At 53.1% G+C, this 17,321-nt stretch overlaps 1 protein-coding gene across 8 annotated transcripts in view; it reads left to right on the top strand.

Annotated features, from left to right (window-relative positions):
- The window catches only part of PALD1 (phosphatase domain containing paladin 1), a 97,497-nt gene that overhangs the window by 76,236 nt on the left and 3,940 nt on the right, over positions 1 to 17,321 (top strand). For 6 of the 8 annotated variants that reach the window (XM_027129996.1, XM_027129995.1, XM_027129999.1 and 3 more), the window contains 2 exons: positions 3,986 to 4,141; positions 6,115 to 7,929. In XM_027129996.1, coding sequence (XP_026985797.1) covers positions 3,986 to 4,141; positions 6,115 to 6,267 — 309 coding nt within the window. In that variant the 3' untranslated portion in view covers positions 6,268 to 7,929. Of the gene's footprint in view, positions 1 to 3,985; positions 4,142 to 6,114; positions 7,930 to 14,596; positions 14,743 to 15,832; positions 16,271 to 17,321 lie in introns of those variants that run through there. The other 2 variants (XM_027129997.1, XM_027129998.1) reach the window with 2 other exon arrangements.

The following is a 17,321-nucleotide window of genomic DNA, read 5'->3' as shown; positions in this document are numbered from 1 at the left end:
TGCTGTGGAATTTGAGGAGCCCGAACCTTGTCCACGCGGAGCTCTTGAGCAGTGGTTGCACGTCTGAGTCCAGCGCCCCCGGCACAGGTGCACACATGGGGGTCCCCAGGGAATCTGGAAGCTCGGTCCTAGATGACACTGAGAGTATGACACTGAAAGGGCGACATGACCCAGGGAGTGAGTGCCCGTTGACCAGCTGAGCACCCTCTGCACGCTGGGTCCTAGTCAGACGCTCAGGGCGGCGGGAGGGAGGCGGAGATGGAAAGCTGGCTGTAATCTGGTGCCTGCCGCCCCGGCGTATCGCTGTCTTGAGGAGACCAGTCATGCCTTGGAGAAGCAATTAGAAGCCCTCGCAATGGAATGTAATGCGGTAGTTAGTGACCTGGTGCAGAGCAGAGGAGGCTAGGAAGCGCGAGGTGGGGCTGGATGCTTCAGAGCCTCAGGGGAGCTGTGGCTTGTCCAGGGCCTGGAGGGAAAGCTGAACGCGACCAGCCCCGGCGGAGGGGAGGGCATTCCAGGCAGGAGGAAGAGAGAGGGTAAAGGTACAGAAGAAAGAGTGAGGCAGGGAGCACTTGAACTTGACAGTGGTGGAAAGGCCTAGGGTGTTAGGAGAGTTGGGGTTTTGGAGTTCATGTCCCAGCTTGGAGCTCTGTGACCTTGCTGAGCCCCATCTGCACCATGAAATGTCCCTCTTGCTTCATGGGTTTGCTGGAGGGCATATTAGAATCTCCTCATCAGATCTGCGTGCGTTGTGCTCAGCCTGGCACCTGCATGCAGGGGGCCTGGGCACACCCGGGGAGGCTTTCCAGCCCTGCCTCCATGGGCCTCTCCCAAGTGGCCCAGCAAGGAGCAGCGCACCTCGGGGCCCGCGTTGATGCTGGGCAGACTGGAGGCTTGAGAGGCCTGACGAACCCAGGGCCCTGGCCACTTTCCCTGGGCCCCGTCTGTTTTAGCGCTTAGCCCCCAATGGACGAGGAAGCCCTGTCCGCTCCACCACAGCTAATGACAGCCTGGCCTGCCAGGCCATCTAAAAACAGCTCCACTATTTTTATCTGCTGGAGGTGGCTGGCCTGTCCTCTTGCCCAGACAGTGCCAACCTGGGGTGACTTTAAGGAAACCAGGGCTTTGCTAGGAAGATGGGTCATTGTCTCAAATCACAGACTGTGGTCGGGCAGGAAGCGCCCACGGAACCTTCCGGTGGGTGTCCGGCGTCACCTTGACCCAGTGGTCTGAATTTAGAGATAATTCCACCCTACCTTGCCAGCAGGGTCTCGGAAGGAATCACTTGACCTCTCCACCCAAGGTGTTCCTCAGAATCCTTGCTGGAATCTCTGGGGGCAGCAGGCTTCTGTCCCCTCTGGAGCAGGGGCACCAAGAGGATAGCGCTGCCGTGGCTCTGCGCCCGGGGCCAAGTCCCGAGCTGAGACCTCTTCACACCCAACAGGAAGTTACTTCTGAGCTCTTGAAAGTAGTTTAAAATGACTCTGCCTGGTGGCACTGTGGGTGAATTCCTTTCCTTCTTTCTAAGAAAATGTGTTTAACTAGGCTCCCAGCCTTTGGATGGAGATTGGGGAGCAGCGTAAGGGATCGGGTGGTGAATGCCCAGCGCCGCGCGGCATGAAATAGTCACCCTTAGAGACAGGCAGAGTCATGCTGTATTGGCCGCAGTTTGTATTTAGGTAAAATCTTCTTTTTTTTTTTGGTCCACTGCCTAATTTCTAAGCAAAACTGCTTTTCTTTGAGCAGTTGGTTGGTTGAGCCATCCTTAAAACAGTAGGCGTCCTGCCCCTACCGGCCCCAGTCAACTTCCCGCACCAGTGGCCTTGGGGCCATTCCTACCCTCACATCCAGAAGCCCTCGCTGGCCCCTTTGTCTGTAGGGTCAGGGCTTGCCTGGCTCTGGGCCCCCTGCTGCTACAAGCCCCTCCCCCTCTGGCTCCCTGGGACCCACCTCACTCTTTGACCCTTTCCTCCCCCTCTCAGGGCACCTCAAATCCTCCTCGTCTTGGAGGCCCTCCCTCGTCCACGACCTGCCTTGCCTCGATCCCGTGGTCCGGCTGCACTGGGTGCTTGGCAGTTGTCCCCTGTCTCCCCCAGACCACGAGTGTCTGCGGGCAGGGCCTGTGTGTGACCCACCTTTGTGCCATGGCTGTGGCCCCCGTTCTGTGACTGGCTGGACCCGTGTGGCCCCCCGGGGTTTATAGGTGCTTCCTCATGCCATACTTTACTGAGCGATGTGACCTCCAGCAACGTGGGGCTGAGAGTTTAAATGGCAGAGCTGGGACCAGAGCCCAGTCTTGTCTCCCAGGGAGTCAGGGCGCTGGCTGTGGTCCCCTTGCCCCAGCTGGGCCCTGTTCGCTGTCCCCAAGGTTCCAGAGCTCCTTCTGGACGGTGTGGTGGGCCAACCGCCCACTCCCACGACCCTGGGGGCAAAGACGGCAGAGGCCTCAGAGGCTGAGTCACCCGAGGCAGAAGTGGGAGGTGCAGGACTCCAGGTCCCACAGGCAAGCCCACTCCAGCTCGCGGTTCTTAGGGCTGTGGGTCGTGTCGTGTCTGGGGCGGGGGCCTACCCAGGAGCCTTCCTGAAGCGGCCTGGAGGAGACTCGTGTAGGCTGACGTGTGCCTACGTGGGAGGGCTTCCAGCTGTGACCCAGTTGTTGGGAGACTGCCCTTCCTGGTTCCCAGAGGCCCGGGGACTGGCTGTGCCCTCCCCTGGGTGTTCCTGCTGCCTGAAGTTATGGCCGCTATGCCACATCCTCTTCTTGGAGCAGAGAGAGCTGCCGTGGGCTCTGGCTGGAGGCCAGGGTGGGGGTGGTGTGGGTGAGCAGGGGGAGGGTGCAAGTGCAAGGTGAGGTGTGGCGTTCAGTCCCCCGGGCTCCCCCCTAGGGTGACGGTCCCTCTGCGGTGGGTTGGAGGAGCACGCTCAGATATGGTGGCAGCCACCCGGCAGGGGGAGAGCTGGCTCTGTGTGTCCTGGGCCTCGTCCCCCCGCCTTCCCACTGGGCCCGACACGGAGGAGGACCTGGAGGGGACCCCGTGTAAGGCCTCTTCCTTCTGAGCGTTAGTCTCCCGCGAGTCTTCCGTTAACAGGTCCCTCCTATTCTCAAAGCTTCAGTGGCTCCCCGGTGCGAAAGCCACAGAGCTCAGCCCTGGCTCCCTAGAATGGCCCCGGGGACTTTTCACTGTCCCTGTGCCCAGGCCCACCCCCCGGAAGTTCCCGTCTGATTGGTCCGGGGTGGGGCCCAGGCATCTGCACGCCAGGGTTGGGAAGCTGGCTTAGAGGGTAGACTTCTTGGCGCCAGGGTGGCTTCCACAGTTGGAGGCCAACCCAGTTCCCGTCTTGTCCCTTCACACCCTTGTTCCAGCCAGGCCAGCCCCTTCCCGGTCCCCCTACCTGCTGGGCACCATCCTCACCTCTGGCCGCCCCGTGTGGTGTTCGCTGTCTTTATCCGAGTCCACGCAGGCCCTCAAGGCCCAGCTGCATCCTGTGCTCTCTGGGAAGCTACCTTTAGTCACTTGGCTGTTCCTTCCCTCCCTAGCATGGCCTGTTCTCCTAGAAGGTGCTCAGGATTGCCGTTCAAAAGACGGATGCCCCACCCTCCATCCCAGCCTGTCCCTCCCTGAGCTCCCGCCCCTGTTGCTGACCCTGCTTCTGTGGTCTTTCTGTGTCTGTCCCCAGCCTTGGAGAGTGTGTGTGTTGTGTGGGAGTGTGTCTCTGTGTGTGTGAGTATGTCGGGGTGTGTGTGTATGGTTTGTGTGTGAGTGTGGAGTGTGTGTATGTGACTGTGTTGTGTGTGGGGTGTGTGTGACCGAGGGCATGTGGTGTGTGAGGTGTGTGTGTGTATATGTGTGTGTGTGTGGTGTGTACGATTGTGAGAGTCTGTGAGTGTGTGAGTCGGGTGTATGTGTGTAGAGCGTGTGTGGAGTGTCCCCGGCTGGGGGTGAGCACCAACTCTGACTCCCGCCCCGTGCCGTCCGTCCTCTAGGCGAAAGCGGCCAAGTCAGAGCGGGAGGCCCGGAGGCTGCAGCTGCGGAGCCTGCAGTACCTGGAACGCTACGTCTGCCTGGTGCTCTTCAACGCGTACCTCCACCTGGAGAAGGCCGGCTCCTGGCAGAGGCCCTTCAGCACCTGGATGCGGGAGGTGAGGGTGGGGGCGGGGGCCGGGACCGCCCTGTGCGTCTTCCCCGGGCCCAGGGACAGGCGGGCGGAGTTGAGCGGGCAGAGTTCTAATCTCACTGTACAGGACGCTTCCCTGTGGCTGAGATCGTGTCTCGTTCAGCTCTGGGTCCCCAGCACGGCCTCTGCGCTCAGCAGGCAGTGAGTGGATGGGTGAGGCGGGGGAGGGAGGAGACGAGGCACCTGGGGACACAGCAGGGCGGGTGCTGGGCTGGGCCCCTGCTCCCTGCCTGCGTCCCCCAGGCCAGCGTCACCTGGGTGCTACACGCCTGCCCACTGTTGTGCCCTTCTGGCTTCCCGCTGTGGCTCGGCCCCTGCTGCCTTGCAACCGTGACCTCGGACAAGTTAGTTAGCCCCTCTGAGCTGCTGTCCTCGGCGTTACAACGTCAGCACCACCTCAGGAGGCTGTGGTGGGGATTCCATGAGATGCATACAGTGCCATCTGCCAGAGCTCGTGTGAGCGGGTCTGCCTTACGTGGCGACTGTATGCTCCCATTCTACAGAGGTGGAGACTGAGCGCAGAGAGGTTAGGTGCCGTGTTCACGGTCAGCGTTAGAGCAGGTTGTTTGGCGCCAAAGCCCACCATGTCTGGCCTAAGACGCTGCCCTCTCTCGCCGCCTCCACCCTCCCTCTCTGCTTGCCTCTTCCTGTTTCTTCCCCCAGCTCGGCTGCTTTTAGAGGAAGAGCCGCTGCCTCGGCACCTCTAGGGCAGGAGAAAGGCCTCCTTCCCTCCTTGGCAGAGGGGCCTGTAATTACCCCTCCGCCGGGACGCTGGCCCCTACTGACCTCACCAGACTGTCCTGGCAGTTCTAATCTGGACTCAGGGCTGGAATTAGCTCCCGTGGGGCAGGTGTGCAGGAGGATGGGAGGCTGTGATGGGTATAGGAAGGGTAGGGGGGCTTAGGTCTGTGTGCACGTGGGGTCAGAGCTGTGAGGGAACAGAGGCAGGGAGGCCAGCACAGGGCCTGGTGGCGGGAGCGGTGGCTGCCGGGCGTTTCTGCTGAAGGTGAGCCTTCTGGGTGGTCCTGATAGGGCATGGGTCACACCAAGGCCACCTTGGGGCTACCCTCTTGAGCAGGCCTTGGGCTCAGCTTCCTCTTGGAGGTGGAGGTGAAGGTGGTGGGGGACCTAGGACACTTCTGCTTGGGTTCTGCTCAGAGAGCTGAAATCAGGGGGACCAGGGGCTGGGGAGCTCGCTGGCTGAACCTGGGTAGTGGGTGTTTGGGGACGTCAAGGAGGGCGAGAACTGCTGGTCCAGCCCCTAGCGTGGGTTCCAGCCTCGGGATGAACAGAGGGCAGGGGCCTCTGTTTGGAGTGGAGCCTGCATCCTTTCCATCCCCCGGGGCGGTGCGGAGAGAAGGAGGCTGGTCGTTGAGTGGTTTGAGTCTAGTGCCGGGGTCTGGGTCATAGGGCTGTGTGGAGAGTGTCCAGGGAGGCCCCAGTTAACCCGCCTGAGCTGAGGCCCTTGGTGGGCCTGCCTGCTCCACAGCTGGAACTCACGGCCAAAGGGCCCCTACTGGCTGCTGCACCCACACTGCCTTCCCCAGCGCGCCCTGAGGGCCCAGCTGTAATACCGGGAGCAGCTGGCCTCTGCTCCCGAGGTCCCCATGGGAGCGTCGGGGCTACGCAGGCGTGGGGCGTGCTTGGCCTCCTGTGCTGCTCTCTGCGTGTTCCCTACCTGCCGGGCGCTTTCTGTGCAGTGTCGTCCTCCACACTGTGCAGTCCCATTATAAGGAAGTGGAAGCACAGAGCAGTTAATAGTAATCGAGACGCAAACTTGTGCAGGTCACTGAGCTGGGGGGAGGCAGCGCTGGGCCCCAGACTCACCTGTATCTGCGGAGCCCAGCGAGGGGAGGACGGTGTGACAGCGGGATGGGGGACCTGAATGATTACCCCCCTTCCCTGGAACTCTGCCCCCATCTCTGCTGTCCTCCCCAGGTGGCAGCAAAGGCCGGCATCTACGAGATCCTCAACCAGCTGGGCTTCCCCGAGCTTGAGAGCGTGGAGGACCAGCCCTTCTCGAGGCTGCGCTGCCGGTGGCAGGAGCAGAGCCACAGCCCCGAGCCCTCCTCTGCAGGGGACGTCCTGTAGGAATGGGACTTCCTGTAGGACGCGCTCCCCCTGCCCCTGCTACCGTCGCCTCCCACGGGGCCACCTCCTACCCTCGCAGGCTGGGGGTGCCAGTGCTGCTCACTGACAGCGGCCCTGAGAAATGATGCCTCAGCTTAGCAGAGACTGGCATGGGTGGGAACCCCTTTTCTGAAAGAGTTTTTATAGGACAGTTGGTGCACAGTGATACTTTGTGAATGGCAGGCGCGGGGAGGGTCTGCAGGAAGGCCGGTGCGGCATCACGTCTGCAAGGAGCTCACTCCCCAAGTTGCCAAGCGAAGCCCCTCGCCGCTTCGCCCTCCCCTCTCCCCCGAGCGGCTCTGACGGGCCCTGGCGGAGCGGCCCTGGCCAGTGTTGGCTTCCCTCTTGCCCTCTCTCGTGGCTCTCCCACGCAGCTTCTCCCGTTTCGCTGCCCGAGCACCGCCCTGGGGGCCCCGGGCTCCCTGGGGAGTGGACTGTGTGCGGGCTGATTTGTTAGCTTAAAGGCAGCTTTACCCAGTTTTCTTGCCTCTCATGCCTTGTCTCAACCTGGAGACTTGAAGGACAACCACATGCCCGGTGTGTCCCGCAGGGGCCTCTGCCTCTCCTTCCTTTGCCCTCTCCCCTCCTCTGGGCTGGCAGGACTTTAGAGGTTTCCAGGGAGCTGAAAATGAAATGGAGTCCCTCTCGGGGGAAGAAGGAGCTTCCAGAAGGTGCATGCAGCCCTGTGGAAGAGGCCAGCTCCATTTCTCTGGAACCATGGGTGGGAGGTCTAGGGAAGCACTGCCTCCCTGCCCCGCCATCCAGAGTGGCCTGTGCCCCGACCTGCTGTGGCAGGAGCCCCGGAGACTGCCGGGTGACCCTGAGTGAGCAGTGGGGCGTGTGAGAGTGGGCCAAGGATGGCGTGAGGGGGCACTTGGATTCCAGGCCGTCATTGCTGAGCATCCTTGAGCTGCCTTCCAGTGGGGGCAGAAGGGGCCAAGTGCTGCTGAGTTAGCAGCTGCCGGGACCAGCTCTGTGCAGACAGTGGGAGGGTTGCTCGGAGAGGCAGGCGGTGTTGAGCTGAGTCTGCGGCTCTCCCTCTTGGGGCTGGTGTCCCCCGAAGCACAGGGGCTGAGTGGTGTGGACGCTGTCCTCCTGGCCTGGCTCGTTGGGGCCAGGGAGGTCTCTCTTGGTTGGACACCGGCACTTGTGCAGAGAAACAGGTGATGTGTCACCGGTCATGGTGTTTTGAAAAGGGGGAGGAGGCCAGAGTTGTTCACATCTACCTAGTGTTGGAAAATTTATGACCATTTTGGCTGAATTCTTTTGCAAATCTACTGTATGTCTGTTCACTACCTTTTCAGATTTGTTGTTGTTTTTGGTTTTATTTTTGCATGTAGTAAAAAGTGTTCATTTTGTTGCAGACAAGGTCTAGATGAGGGGTCAGAGATCAGGGCTGAACTGGGAGGGATCCTTTGCATTCTCACGGTTGGCCCTGACTTTCAGCTGTGCTGGGACTACTGGCTGGTCACATCACCTCTCTGCCTCAGTTTCCCTATCTGTAAAATGGGAGAATAATACTTGCCTACCTACCTCACAGGGGTGTTGTGAGGATTCATTCGTGATTTTTTTTTTTTTTTTGTACAGAGCTTTTGAGCATTAAAAGTGGCTAAATGTGAAGTGCGCTTGGCTGCCTATGTCTTCAGTGTGGGTCAGGTGTTACAGAACTGATGCAAGCTGGGGTCCCTGCTACTTCAGAGTAAGGGTGGGAGGGCAGGGAGAGCGAAGAGCACCTGATTCTCAGAGAAGGTGGATTTTCCTGGATGTCTCTCTCCTTCCTTCACATCCCCAACCATGTTTGACCATTTCACTCTGGATGCCCACGGCTGACATGCTGAGCCCCTTCTTGAAGAAGGCAACATAACAGACTAATTCACGCTAAAGTGTGAAGGACTGTTATATCCAGGGAAATGGAACAAAATGGAATTTCAAGGGCTATGAAGGAGGGTGGTCCTCAACCTCTATTTCCTTTTCTTATCCCTGCAGGCTCCCCTTGGTCCCTTTAGGCCCCTGAAGGCTTGAACACACTTGTGTTGAGAAATTGGCGTGTAAAGAGGCAGTAGGGAGAGTGAGGCAGAGAGAGTGCTGACCTGAGCCTTCTCTCTAAGCTCTTCCAGGATTAGGGGAATCAGACCCTCTGGGTTGTAGTTCCAAGGTCAGCTGGGGGTGGTGAGAATGGAATCCAGAGCTCCGACCGCATAGGGTTGGTGACCTCCCCAGCCTTGGAGGGGAGGCCTCCTGGGGTTATTTCCCAGCACAGCAGAGTCCAGGCATGCTCTGTGTGGCTTCTGAATGTGAGTGCAGTGGTGTATACACCAGTGTGTACGTGTGTCCGTATGTGCGGTGGTTCAGCACTTCTCTGCCAGGGATGAGGGGATTGTAAAACTATGATCAGTAGAAGGATCTCCTGGGACCCTGATGGAGGTGCGGCAGGGTCTTGGGACGACCAGCCTGGAAACTGGAATACTGTCCAGCGAGCCCTGGATGTCCTCTGCAGCATCACCGGGGGTGCGCCGCTCCAATCCCCCCTCAGGAGAACCCGCTGCAAGAGCAGATGGCACAACTCCAGCCACTGCAGCTTCGATCCAACACGCACCAAGGCCGCGCTCTGTCTCCAGCCCTTTCCCCGCTCGGGCTCTCCCAGACGATGACCGAGGCCGGCAGGGCTCTCGAGCCACTAGCCACGCTGTTTCTACCTGTGGCAGCCTTGCCCGGGGCCTCCCCATTGGTCTGGCTGGGGGTTCCCCAGACCCACCCTGCAGCGTGGGGCTCTCGCTCCCTCTCTCCTTTCACGGGCGTCAGACCCGCATCGTGGTCTTCCTGCCTTCTGCCACCTCCTCCTTTATCCTTCACGGGTTTCCACAAATAAATCTCTTGCACATCTGATCCCATCGTGGTGTCTGCCACTCTGAGGACCTGAATGACACACCCTCACCCTCTCCTTGGCCTCTCTGGGCAGCTTCCTTGTCCCTCTTGCTGGTTAAGGCAGCCTTCTCTGGCACTGCGTAGGGACACCATCAGCCCGGTTTCCAGCTTCATATGTTACAGTTCCAGCCAGACTCAGTTGTCTTTCTCTCTCTCGCACCGCCCTGCCCTTCCATCTTGAGTGTGGGGCTGCGGGGCCTGTGGACTGGGGCCCGTGTGGAAGGAAATCGTTGCTCACCTTCTCTGTGGATGGGGTGGGGTGGGGAAGGCAGGACTGAGGCGCTTAGAGTTATCTGGGTGGATACCCTTAAATCTGCGAATGGCAGTGCCAACCTCTGATTATTTCCTAAATAAAGGGAATATTTCCTAAGTAAACCATTATAAAGGTTTTCAATTTGTCCTCCAGAAATGTCCTATTGGATAGTCTCAAATAGCAATTAATGAGCTCACTGTTTATCATGCCTGGCCAGCGCCGCCTATTCCACTTTTTAAAAACTTCTCGCTAGTTTTGTGGCTCACAATAGAATCTCATATGTGTTTAATTTTATATTTTATTTATTTACTTATTTTTTATTGAAGTATAGTTGCTGTACAGTGTATGTAACAGGTATGTAATATAGTGATTCATAATTTTTAAAGGTAATACTCCATTTATAGTTCTTATAAAATATTGGCTGTATTCTCCATGTTGTACAGTATATCCTCGTAGCTTATTTTATACCTAATAGTTTGTACCTTTCACTTCCCTACCCCTGTATTACCCATCCCCCCTTCCCTCTCCCCACTGGTAACCAATAACTTGTTCTCTGTATCTGTGAGTCCGCTTCTTTTTGGTTGTATTCACTGGTTTGTTGTAGTTTTTAGAGTCCACATATAAGTGATATCCTGTAGTATTTGTCTTTCTCTGACTTATTTCACAAAGCATGATATTCTCTAGGTCCATTCTTGTTTCTGCAAGTGGCAGAATTTCATTCTTTTTTTAAGGCTGAGTAATGTTTGTGTGTGTGTGTGTGTATACACACACACACACACACACACACACACATATAATACCACATCTTCTTTATCTGTGTGTCTGCTGATGGGCAATGGGTTGCTTCCATGTCTTGGCTATTGTAAATAGTGCTGCTGTGAACATTGGGGTGCATTTTTTGAATTAGTGTTTTTGTTTTTTCTGGATATACCGGAGTGGAATTGCTGGATCATATGACAGTTCTCTTTCTAGTTTTTTGAGGACCCTCCATACTGTTACTGAAGAGACTGTCTTTTCTCCGTTGTATATTCTTGCCTCCGTTGTCAAAGATTAATTGACCATAAGTGCATGGGTTTATTTCTGGGCTCTCTATTCTGTTCCATTGATCTATGTGCCAGGAGAGTGTCTGACTCCAAGCCCGTGCTCATTTCAAAGGTGGATGTCGGTGCCAGCTCTGGGTACTGGAATCCTCTGACATTTTCAGTGATGGGGAGAGAGATGTCAGTCCTTCTGGAAGTGTGCCTTTGCTGGGGTGGGTTGGGAGCGGGGTGAGGGGAAAGCATGATTACTTTGAAAACCCTCCTACAAGGTCTTGTGGTTCTTACACTCAATGCTTTTCAAACCCCTGTGTTCTTTCAAGAGGTTCCCCTCAACACCCACAAGAAGTACGTGTTTCCTATGCATCACTCTGGTAGATTATCTATGATGGGGGCTTTTGAGTTTCATTTTGCGCCTCCCCTTAGTATATTCTTTCTTTTCCTACCATCTGCCCACCTCACCCTGAATTAAAACATCAATAGTTTATGAAAACACACATTTCCCCATTCCCACTCCAACATTTGAAGTCACCAGTCTTTTAATTTTTGCCCATCTGATTAGGAAAGAGTCTTTTGTTTTTATTTTAATATGATTTTCCCAATTACTAATGAGATGAAACATCTTTTTATAGGTTTATTGGCCATTTGGATTTGCTCTCTTATATGTTTGCTTATTTTTCTACTGGGTTGTCTCTTTTAAACTAATAGGTGTAAAAATTTTAATACAGTCTGTTTCATTTGTAGGTAGATAGATATACAGCCAGTTCTTTCTTCCAGTTTATCCGTAATTGTTTTGGAGTTTATTTTGTCAGATTTTTGCCTTTTATATTTTGTGTCTTGTGTCAGCAGACCTTCTCTACCCAAGGTTACTTATCTACTTCCTGGTTTTTTTTGATTGCTTGTACAGTATTGTCCTTTATGTTTCTTTCTTTAATTCACCTGGAATAAATGTTTGTGAATGACATGTGGTAGAGAATATAATTTATTTTTTTCCAAATGCGGATCCAGTTGGCCTGTGTTATTTATCGAGTAGCCAAGTTTCTCTACTTCTTGAACTGCAACCCTTGTCATATGTTAGGCCCCTGTGTGTACATGGGTCCGTACAGTAGACATGTGATTGCCATTGCCTCTAGCATCCATTCATCTTCCAACAACCATCTCTGACTTTCCATCCTAAGTTTAAAAACTCTCGAGTGGATTTTTAATTTTTTAAATCTTTATTACTCTTTTCTGGACTTTTAGTTTTCCTTGGGTCAATTTTGGTAAAATACCAACATTTTCCCAGGATAACACATGGGCATCTGTCAAGATTTTCAAATTTATTAATGTAAAATCATATGTAATATTCTCTCTTTTCTTTTGGCCGCACCCAGCGGCATGCAGGATCTTAGTTCCCCGACCAGGGATCAAACCCACACACCCACTGCATTGGAAAGGCGGAGTCCTAACCACTGGGACTCCAGGGAAAACCTTGTAATATTCTCTTAAGTATGTAGAAGGTTCCTGTGCATCTGTGCCTGTCTTCTTTCTCAATCTTAATGAATATCTTACATGTTTTCCTTGGTCACATTTGCAAGTTTTTCTGTTTGTTATCTTCAGATAACCTTTTTTTGTTCTTATAAATGTAAACATTGAGAATCTGTGATCACATAAACTAGTAGAGGTGACTTTTTGCTATAGTACTGCTGTTTGATTCTATGAACCTCTTCTGAGTAATATGCCAAAAATCACATCATGATCTCTCATCAAAGCATTAAAAAATTTTTTTTCTATTAGCTGTCAGTCAAATGGGTACTCGTGTAATTTTGTTATAAGCTTTGAGAATTGGAAAACACTGGAATTGCAAAAGGATGTATTACCTGGATATTGGAGTCATTAACTCTCTCACTTTCTGGAAAATATGCCCCCAAATGTTTGTTAAGATTTGTCAAGTGACTACTAATTATATCTCTTACTCTTTCACTCAGAGGTACCCTGTAAAAACTAACATGCACAAAAATAGATGAGGAAAATATTGTTCATTTTAACTCTCCTTTTCCAATACAAACTTTTCTTTTTTTTTACAGTTCCAAAAAGTTTTTTAAAAACAACTTTATTGAGGTATAATTGATATACAATAAACTGTACATATTTGAAGTGTATAATTTGTTAAGTTTTGACATAGGTATACACCTGTGAAATTATCGTAATCAAGATAATGACCATATCCATCATCTCTGAAAGTTTGCTTATATCGCTTTATAATTGCTCCTTCCTGACCTTCCCTCCCCCATCCCTCTCCGCAGGGACACTTTGATCTGCTTTTTGTCATCCTAGATTCGTTTGCATTTTCTAGGGTTTTATATAAATGGAACCATCAGTGTGTACTCTTTATTTTCTGGCTTCTTTCACTCAGCATATTTATTTCCAGGTCATCCATGTTTAACGTACAGCAGTTGGTCATTCCTTTGTATTGCTGAGTGGTATTCCATCGTACGGCTGTACCCTCCGTTGGTTAATCCAAATTGTTACTGGATATTTGGGTTGTTTCCAAGTTTTGGCTATTCCAAACAAAACTGTTATGAACATGTACAAGTCTTCGTATGGACATATGTTTTCATTTCTTTCGGATAAATACCTAGGAGGAGAATGGCTGCACGGTGTGGTATGTGTGTGTTTAAAATTTTAAGAAACTGCCCAACTATTTTCCAGATGGTTTCATCCCCACCAGCAGCTTACGGGAGTTCTAGTCCCTCCACATTCTTACCAGCCTTGGAATTGTCGATCTTTTTTGACTTTAGCCATTCTAATTGGTGTGTAGTGGATGTATTTCCTACCACCAACCCTCCCAGGTCACATTTTTAATTGATAAGATTTCCAATTCAATATTTTTCAGGGCAAGCCTAAAAGTGTTAGAAGGCTCATCTCTTTGAAGATATTAATTATTTGAGGGCTTATTCAGTTAGTTCTGTTTCCGTGGATGTTAGTTTAGTTCTTCTCTTTACTGAATTTGGTGTTTGTTTTTCATGTTGTTGGTTCTCCTCAGTGGTTGGTGAATTTGGTTGTGCGCTCAACTTTGTCTTGAGATTTCAGGTTATCCTGTTGGTAAGGCTTGTGACTATTGCACATAGCCTGGACTGGTGACTCCTGGGAAGGGATGGGACCTGCTGGCGACAGCGTGTGCCGGTGGCTGCCCTTCTGGATGAGGGTGCCCCCTCGCCGCTAGGTGGATAGCAGCCCTAGGATGCTGCCCCGAGTGCCCCACTCGCTGCTACTACCTGGCAGACTCCACTGCTACCCAGACTTGACCTGTGCTGCTGAGGGGGGCACGGGGAGAGCCAAATTCTCCAGCTGCTTCTGCTGGAATTCTCCAGCCTTGTCCTGATAGGGGTCCAGGCTTCCTCCTGCCTCCTGGCTTGGCATCTGTGAGCTGAAAGCTTCCTTAAAGCTGGTCCCTCCTCTCTCAGAGGCTTTCAGCTGCGTGGCTTGTGGGCTGTCATTTCCCCTGTCCATCCAGTTCCATCAGTCTCTGTCTTTCAGGGATTCCTCACAATTTCTGACCTCTTGTTTTTCTAGCTCTGGCATAGAATTTAAAAAATAAATACTTTTAATGACATTTTGAGGGCTGTGGGTTGGGAAGGGGAAACTAGAGCATATGCTTAATCATAATTTGTATATGAAAATAGCTCATACTATGCACTAGGCCCTGTAGCAGTTAGGATCCTGGCAAAGAATGGATGGCAGCCTTAGCTCCAAGTTCAAAGACAATCTAATGAAAGGACCATTTGCAGAGGTGTGGGCAGGGTTAAGGGAACCAGCTTGGAATGGTGAGAGGCACTCAGGAACTAGTTACAGGGGGAAGCAGTAACCTCCCCTAGATTTGAGGGGGCAAGGGGACAGCACAGTGTTACCTGAGCCTGCCACAGGTATCTTCAGGGGACTCTGGGGACCATCCAGCAGAAACTGAGTTGAGAAGGGGGTAACTGTGGCCAGAGCAGCATCACTGAGCCTGGGGCTGAGGGAGGAGGAGCAAATGCCTTGACTCCTCCCTCGTCTTGTCCTCTGATCTCCCGTCAGTGCCTCCCTTTGATTGCAGGAGGTGCCAGCAACATGGTCCACGGGGTGGGTCCGCCTCTGGAGATGGGGAACGGAGAGAGGGACAGACGGGATAACCAGCACAGCCTTCTCCCAGGCGCTGCACGGATGCCATCACCTCCAGTAGTTCCACGACAGCCCGACGAGGTAGGCCTGTTCTTATTTTACAAAGGAGGAAGCCCAGGTACCTTGATCCAGTGACACCTCCAGAATTTCCCTCTGTTCCTCCCTCTGCCTGGCGTGCCTTCCCTCCCTTCCTAGCCCACTGCTCCTGTGCTTCAAGTTCAGCTTGATTCAGGTCTCCTCACCACTGCGATCTAAGTGTCCTGAAGATACTTAGAGAAAGGGTTCTGACTTCTCAAGATGCTGTGCCCACATGTCCTCCAGCATTTCATTATGAAAATTTCAAAACTACAGGAAGGTTGGAAGTATTGTATGAAGAACAGCCCCATACTCCGGGGTCCACTTCTCAAAAACACTTTCACACTGTTGTCCATCGACTTCTCTAGACCTCCACTAACTTGTAATTCCTTAAAGGAAGGGCTACCAGTGATCAGTCTTTGCATCTCAGGGTCTGTGGTGGCCTGGCACACAGAATGCAGTCAGTAAATGTTTGATGACTTGATAATTCACAAGGCATTTGGTGTTTCCCAGGAGAGGGGAAGGAGAGTTTGATTTCTTGAGTGCCTGTGGGTGGTTTTCGTACATTGTGTGGGGCGTTGCGTTCATTATTTCACCAAAGCCTTGCAAGTCAGATGAGGCTGGGATTATGATCTCTCTTTTACAAGACCAAGAGAAGTTTCACAATTTACTCAAGGCTCACATTGTATCCCTAAGGGATCTGGGATTCAGATCGTCAAGCTGCCCTCAAACCCATGCTGGTGACCCAGTGCCTTCTCTGTAGACTGGAGGCTACTGGGTGCTGGGGACTGTGCTTTATGCATTTCTGAATGTCCCAGGATCTCGCAACTAGCAGGTACAGTAAATATTTTTGGCAAGAATGAATGAATGAGCCTTTAGTGAGTATTTCCATACTACTGGAATATGGCATTCACTGCTGGAAATTCATTCACTACGGGCATATGATACCCGAAGGGAGCTCGTACACCTCTGCACTAAGCAAAGGAGGGATCTGAGGCTGGAAGGGCAGTGACATCCAAGGTCGTGCAGGGAGCCAAGGGCAGACTCCGTGTGCTGACTTCCTGCCCAGCGCTCTTTCTTTTCCCTTCCTCTTCAGATCCATCCGAGCATCCGGATTGGTACCGGTCACTAACCCAGAGCCTGGAGACCCACACAAACCGCGTTTCCTAAGGCTGTGTGGGTGGGTGCCTGCCCAGGCACTAGCTCGTGGTGCCCGTCTTCCTTCTTCTTCACTGAGGGTGCCATGGGCTTCAGACGCTTGAAGTTGTGTGTGAAATTGTGTTTATATACTCTGCTCAGGAGAGCATCCAGTGTTTGCATCAGGCTCTCAAAACAAATAGAAAATCTGTGACCCGCCCCCCAAAGCGGGTGAGGGCTCCTTTACGTGTTCTCTCCAGTGGTTCCCCAAATTCTTGATTGTGCAGACAGACAGAATTTCTTTCTTTTTTTTTTTTTTTTTTTTTTTGGTGGTACGCGGGCCTCTCACTGCTGTGGCCTCTCCCACTGCGGAGCACAGGCTCCGGACGCGTAGGCTCAGCGGCCGTGGCTCACGGGCCCAGCCGCTCCGCGGCATGTGGGATCCTCCCGGACCGGGGCACGAATCCGTGTCCCCTGCATCGGCAGGTGGACTCTCAACCACTGCACCACCAGGGAAGCCCACAAGCAGAATTTTTAAAAGAATATTAGGATGCAGATTTTTGCGAAGTTGGCCCATTAAAAAGAAATGAACCCCCCTTACAATGCTATCGTATCATAAAAGGATATTTTTAACCCCTCCAAACAAGAAGGACAAATTCTCTGGGGGATAAAAGTGACAGGCTTTCCAGTTAGGTGAAATAGCTTTAACATGCTACACGGTCCTTATTTTGCTCACTTTGCTCTCGACTGAAAATGTTAGTGTGGACCAGCCCTTGGGAGCCTTGCTCTCCACGGAGAAGCTTCTGCTTAGAGCTGTGTCCTGTGTGAGAACTCTCTGTGGAGAGCGCTCTTGAAAGGTGCCCCCTGTGGAGGTGGCTGCGCGTGGGTTCTGTTGGATCCCTGGGTGCCATTTCCACCAGGGTGGCTGCCAGTAACTGGGCATGAACTTTGGTCACATGGGGAGGTTATACCATTGTCCATTGGCTTAAGTTTCCTCACGAGGGTTTTGGGCGAGAATCTGAAGAATCCAGGCTCTGAGTGGCCAAAGCAGCCTGCCGTCCCCAACTCCCATGGAAAGGAAGCACTGCGTGGTGGGCGTCTGTGGGAGCCCTGGGGGTGCAGGGCTGTGGGGACCATGAAGGCACTGGGTGGAGGGGAGCTGTGGCCGTGTGAGATGACCCCACTCCCTTTGGGTTGCCCGGATCCCTGCGTCCCTCTCTCCTGCCAATGCAGGAGACAGGCCCTTGTCCTTCCTGCCTTGGCTTCCCCCGTCAGGGCACTGGCTGGCATCCTCTCTGGCTAGACCCACCCTCTCCTTGCCTGAGGACAGGAGGATCGCAGCTCTGTAAAGAGGTTTGCCAGGGAAGGTTTGCTGAGGAGGGGCGTTGGCCCCAGCAGGGAGTGGGTCTCTGGGTGGGGAGGTGAGAGCAGCAGACCAGCACAGCAGG

Source organism: Aethalodelphis obliquidens, unplaced genomic scaffold (genome assembly GCF_003676395.1).
Source record: "Aethalodelphis obliquidens isolate GAN/ISIS:26980383/991018 unplaced genomic scaffold, ASM367639v1 scaffold37, whole genome shotgun sequence".
Lineage (NCBI taxonomy): Eukaryota > Metazoa > Chordata > Mammalia > Artiodactyla > Delphinidae > Aethalodelphis > Aethalodelphis obliquidens.
Note: the sequence above shows the minus strand (reverse complement) of the source record. Positions and strands in the feature narration are given on the sequence as shown.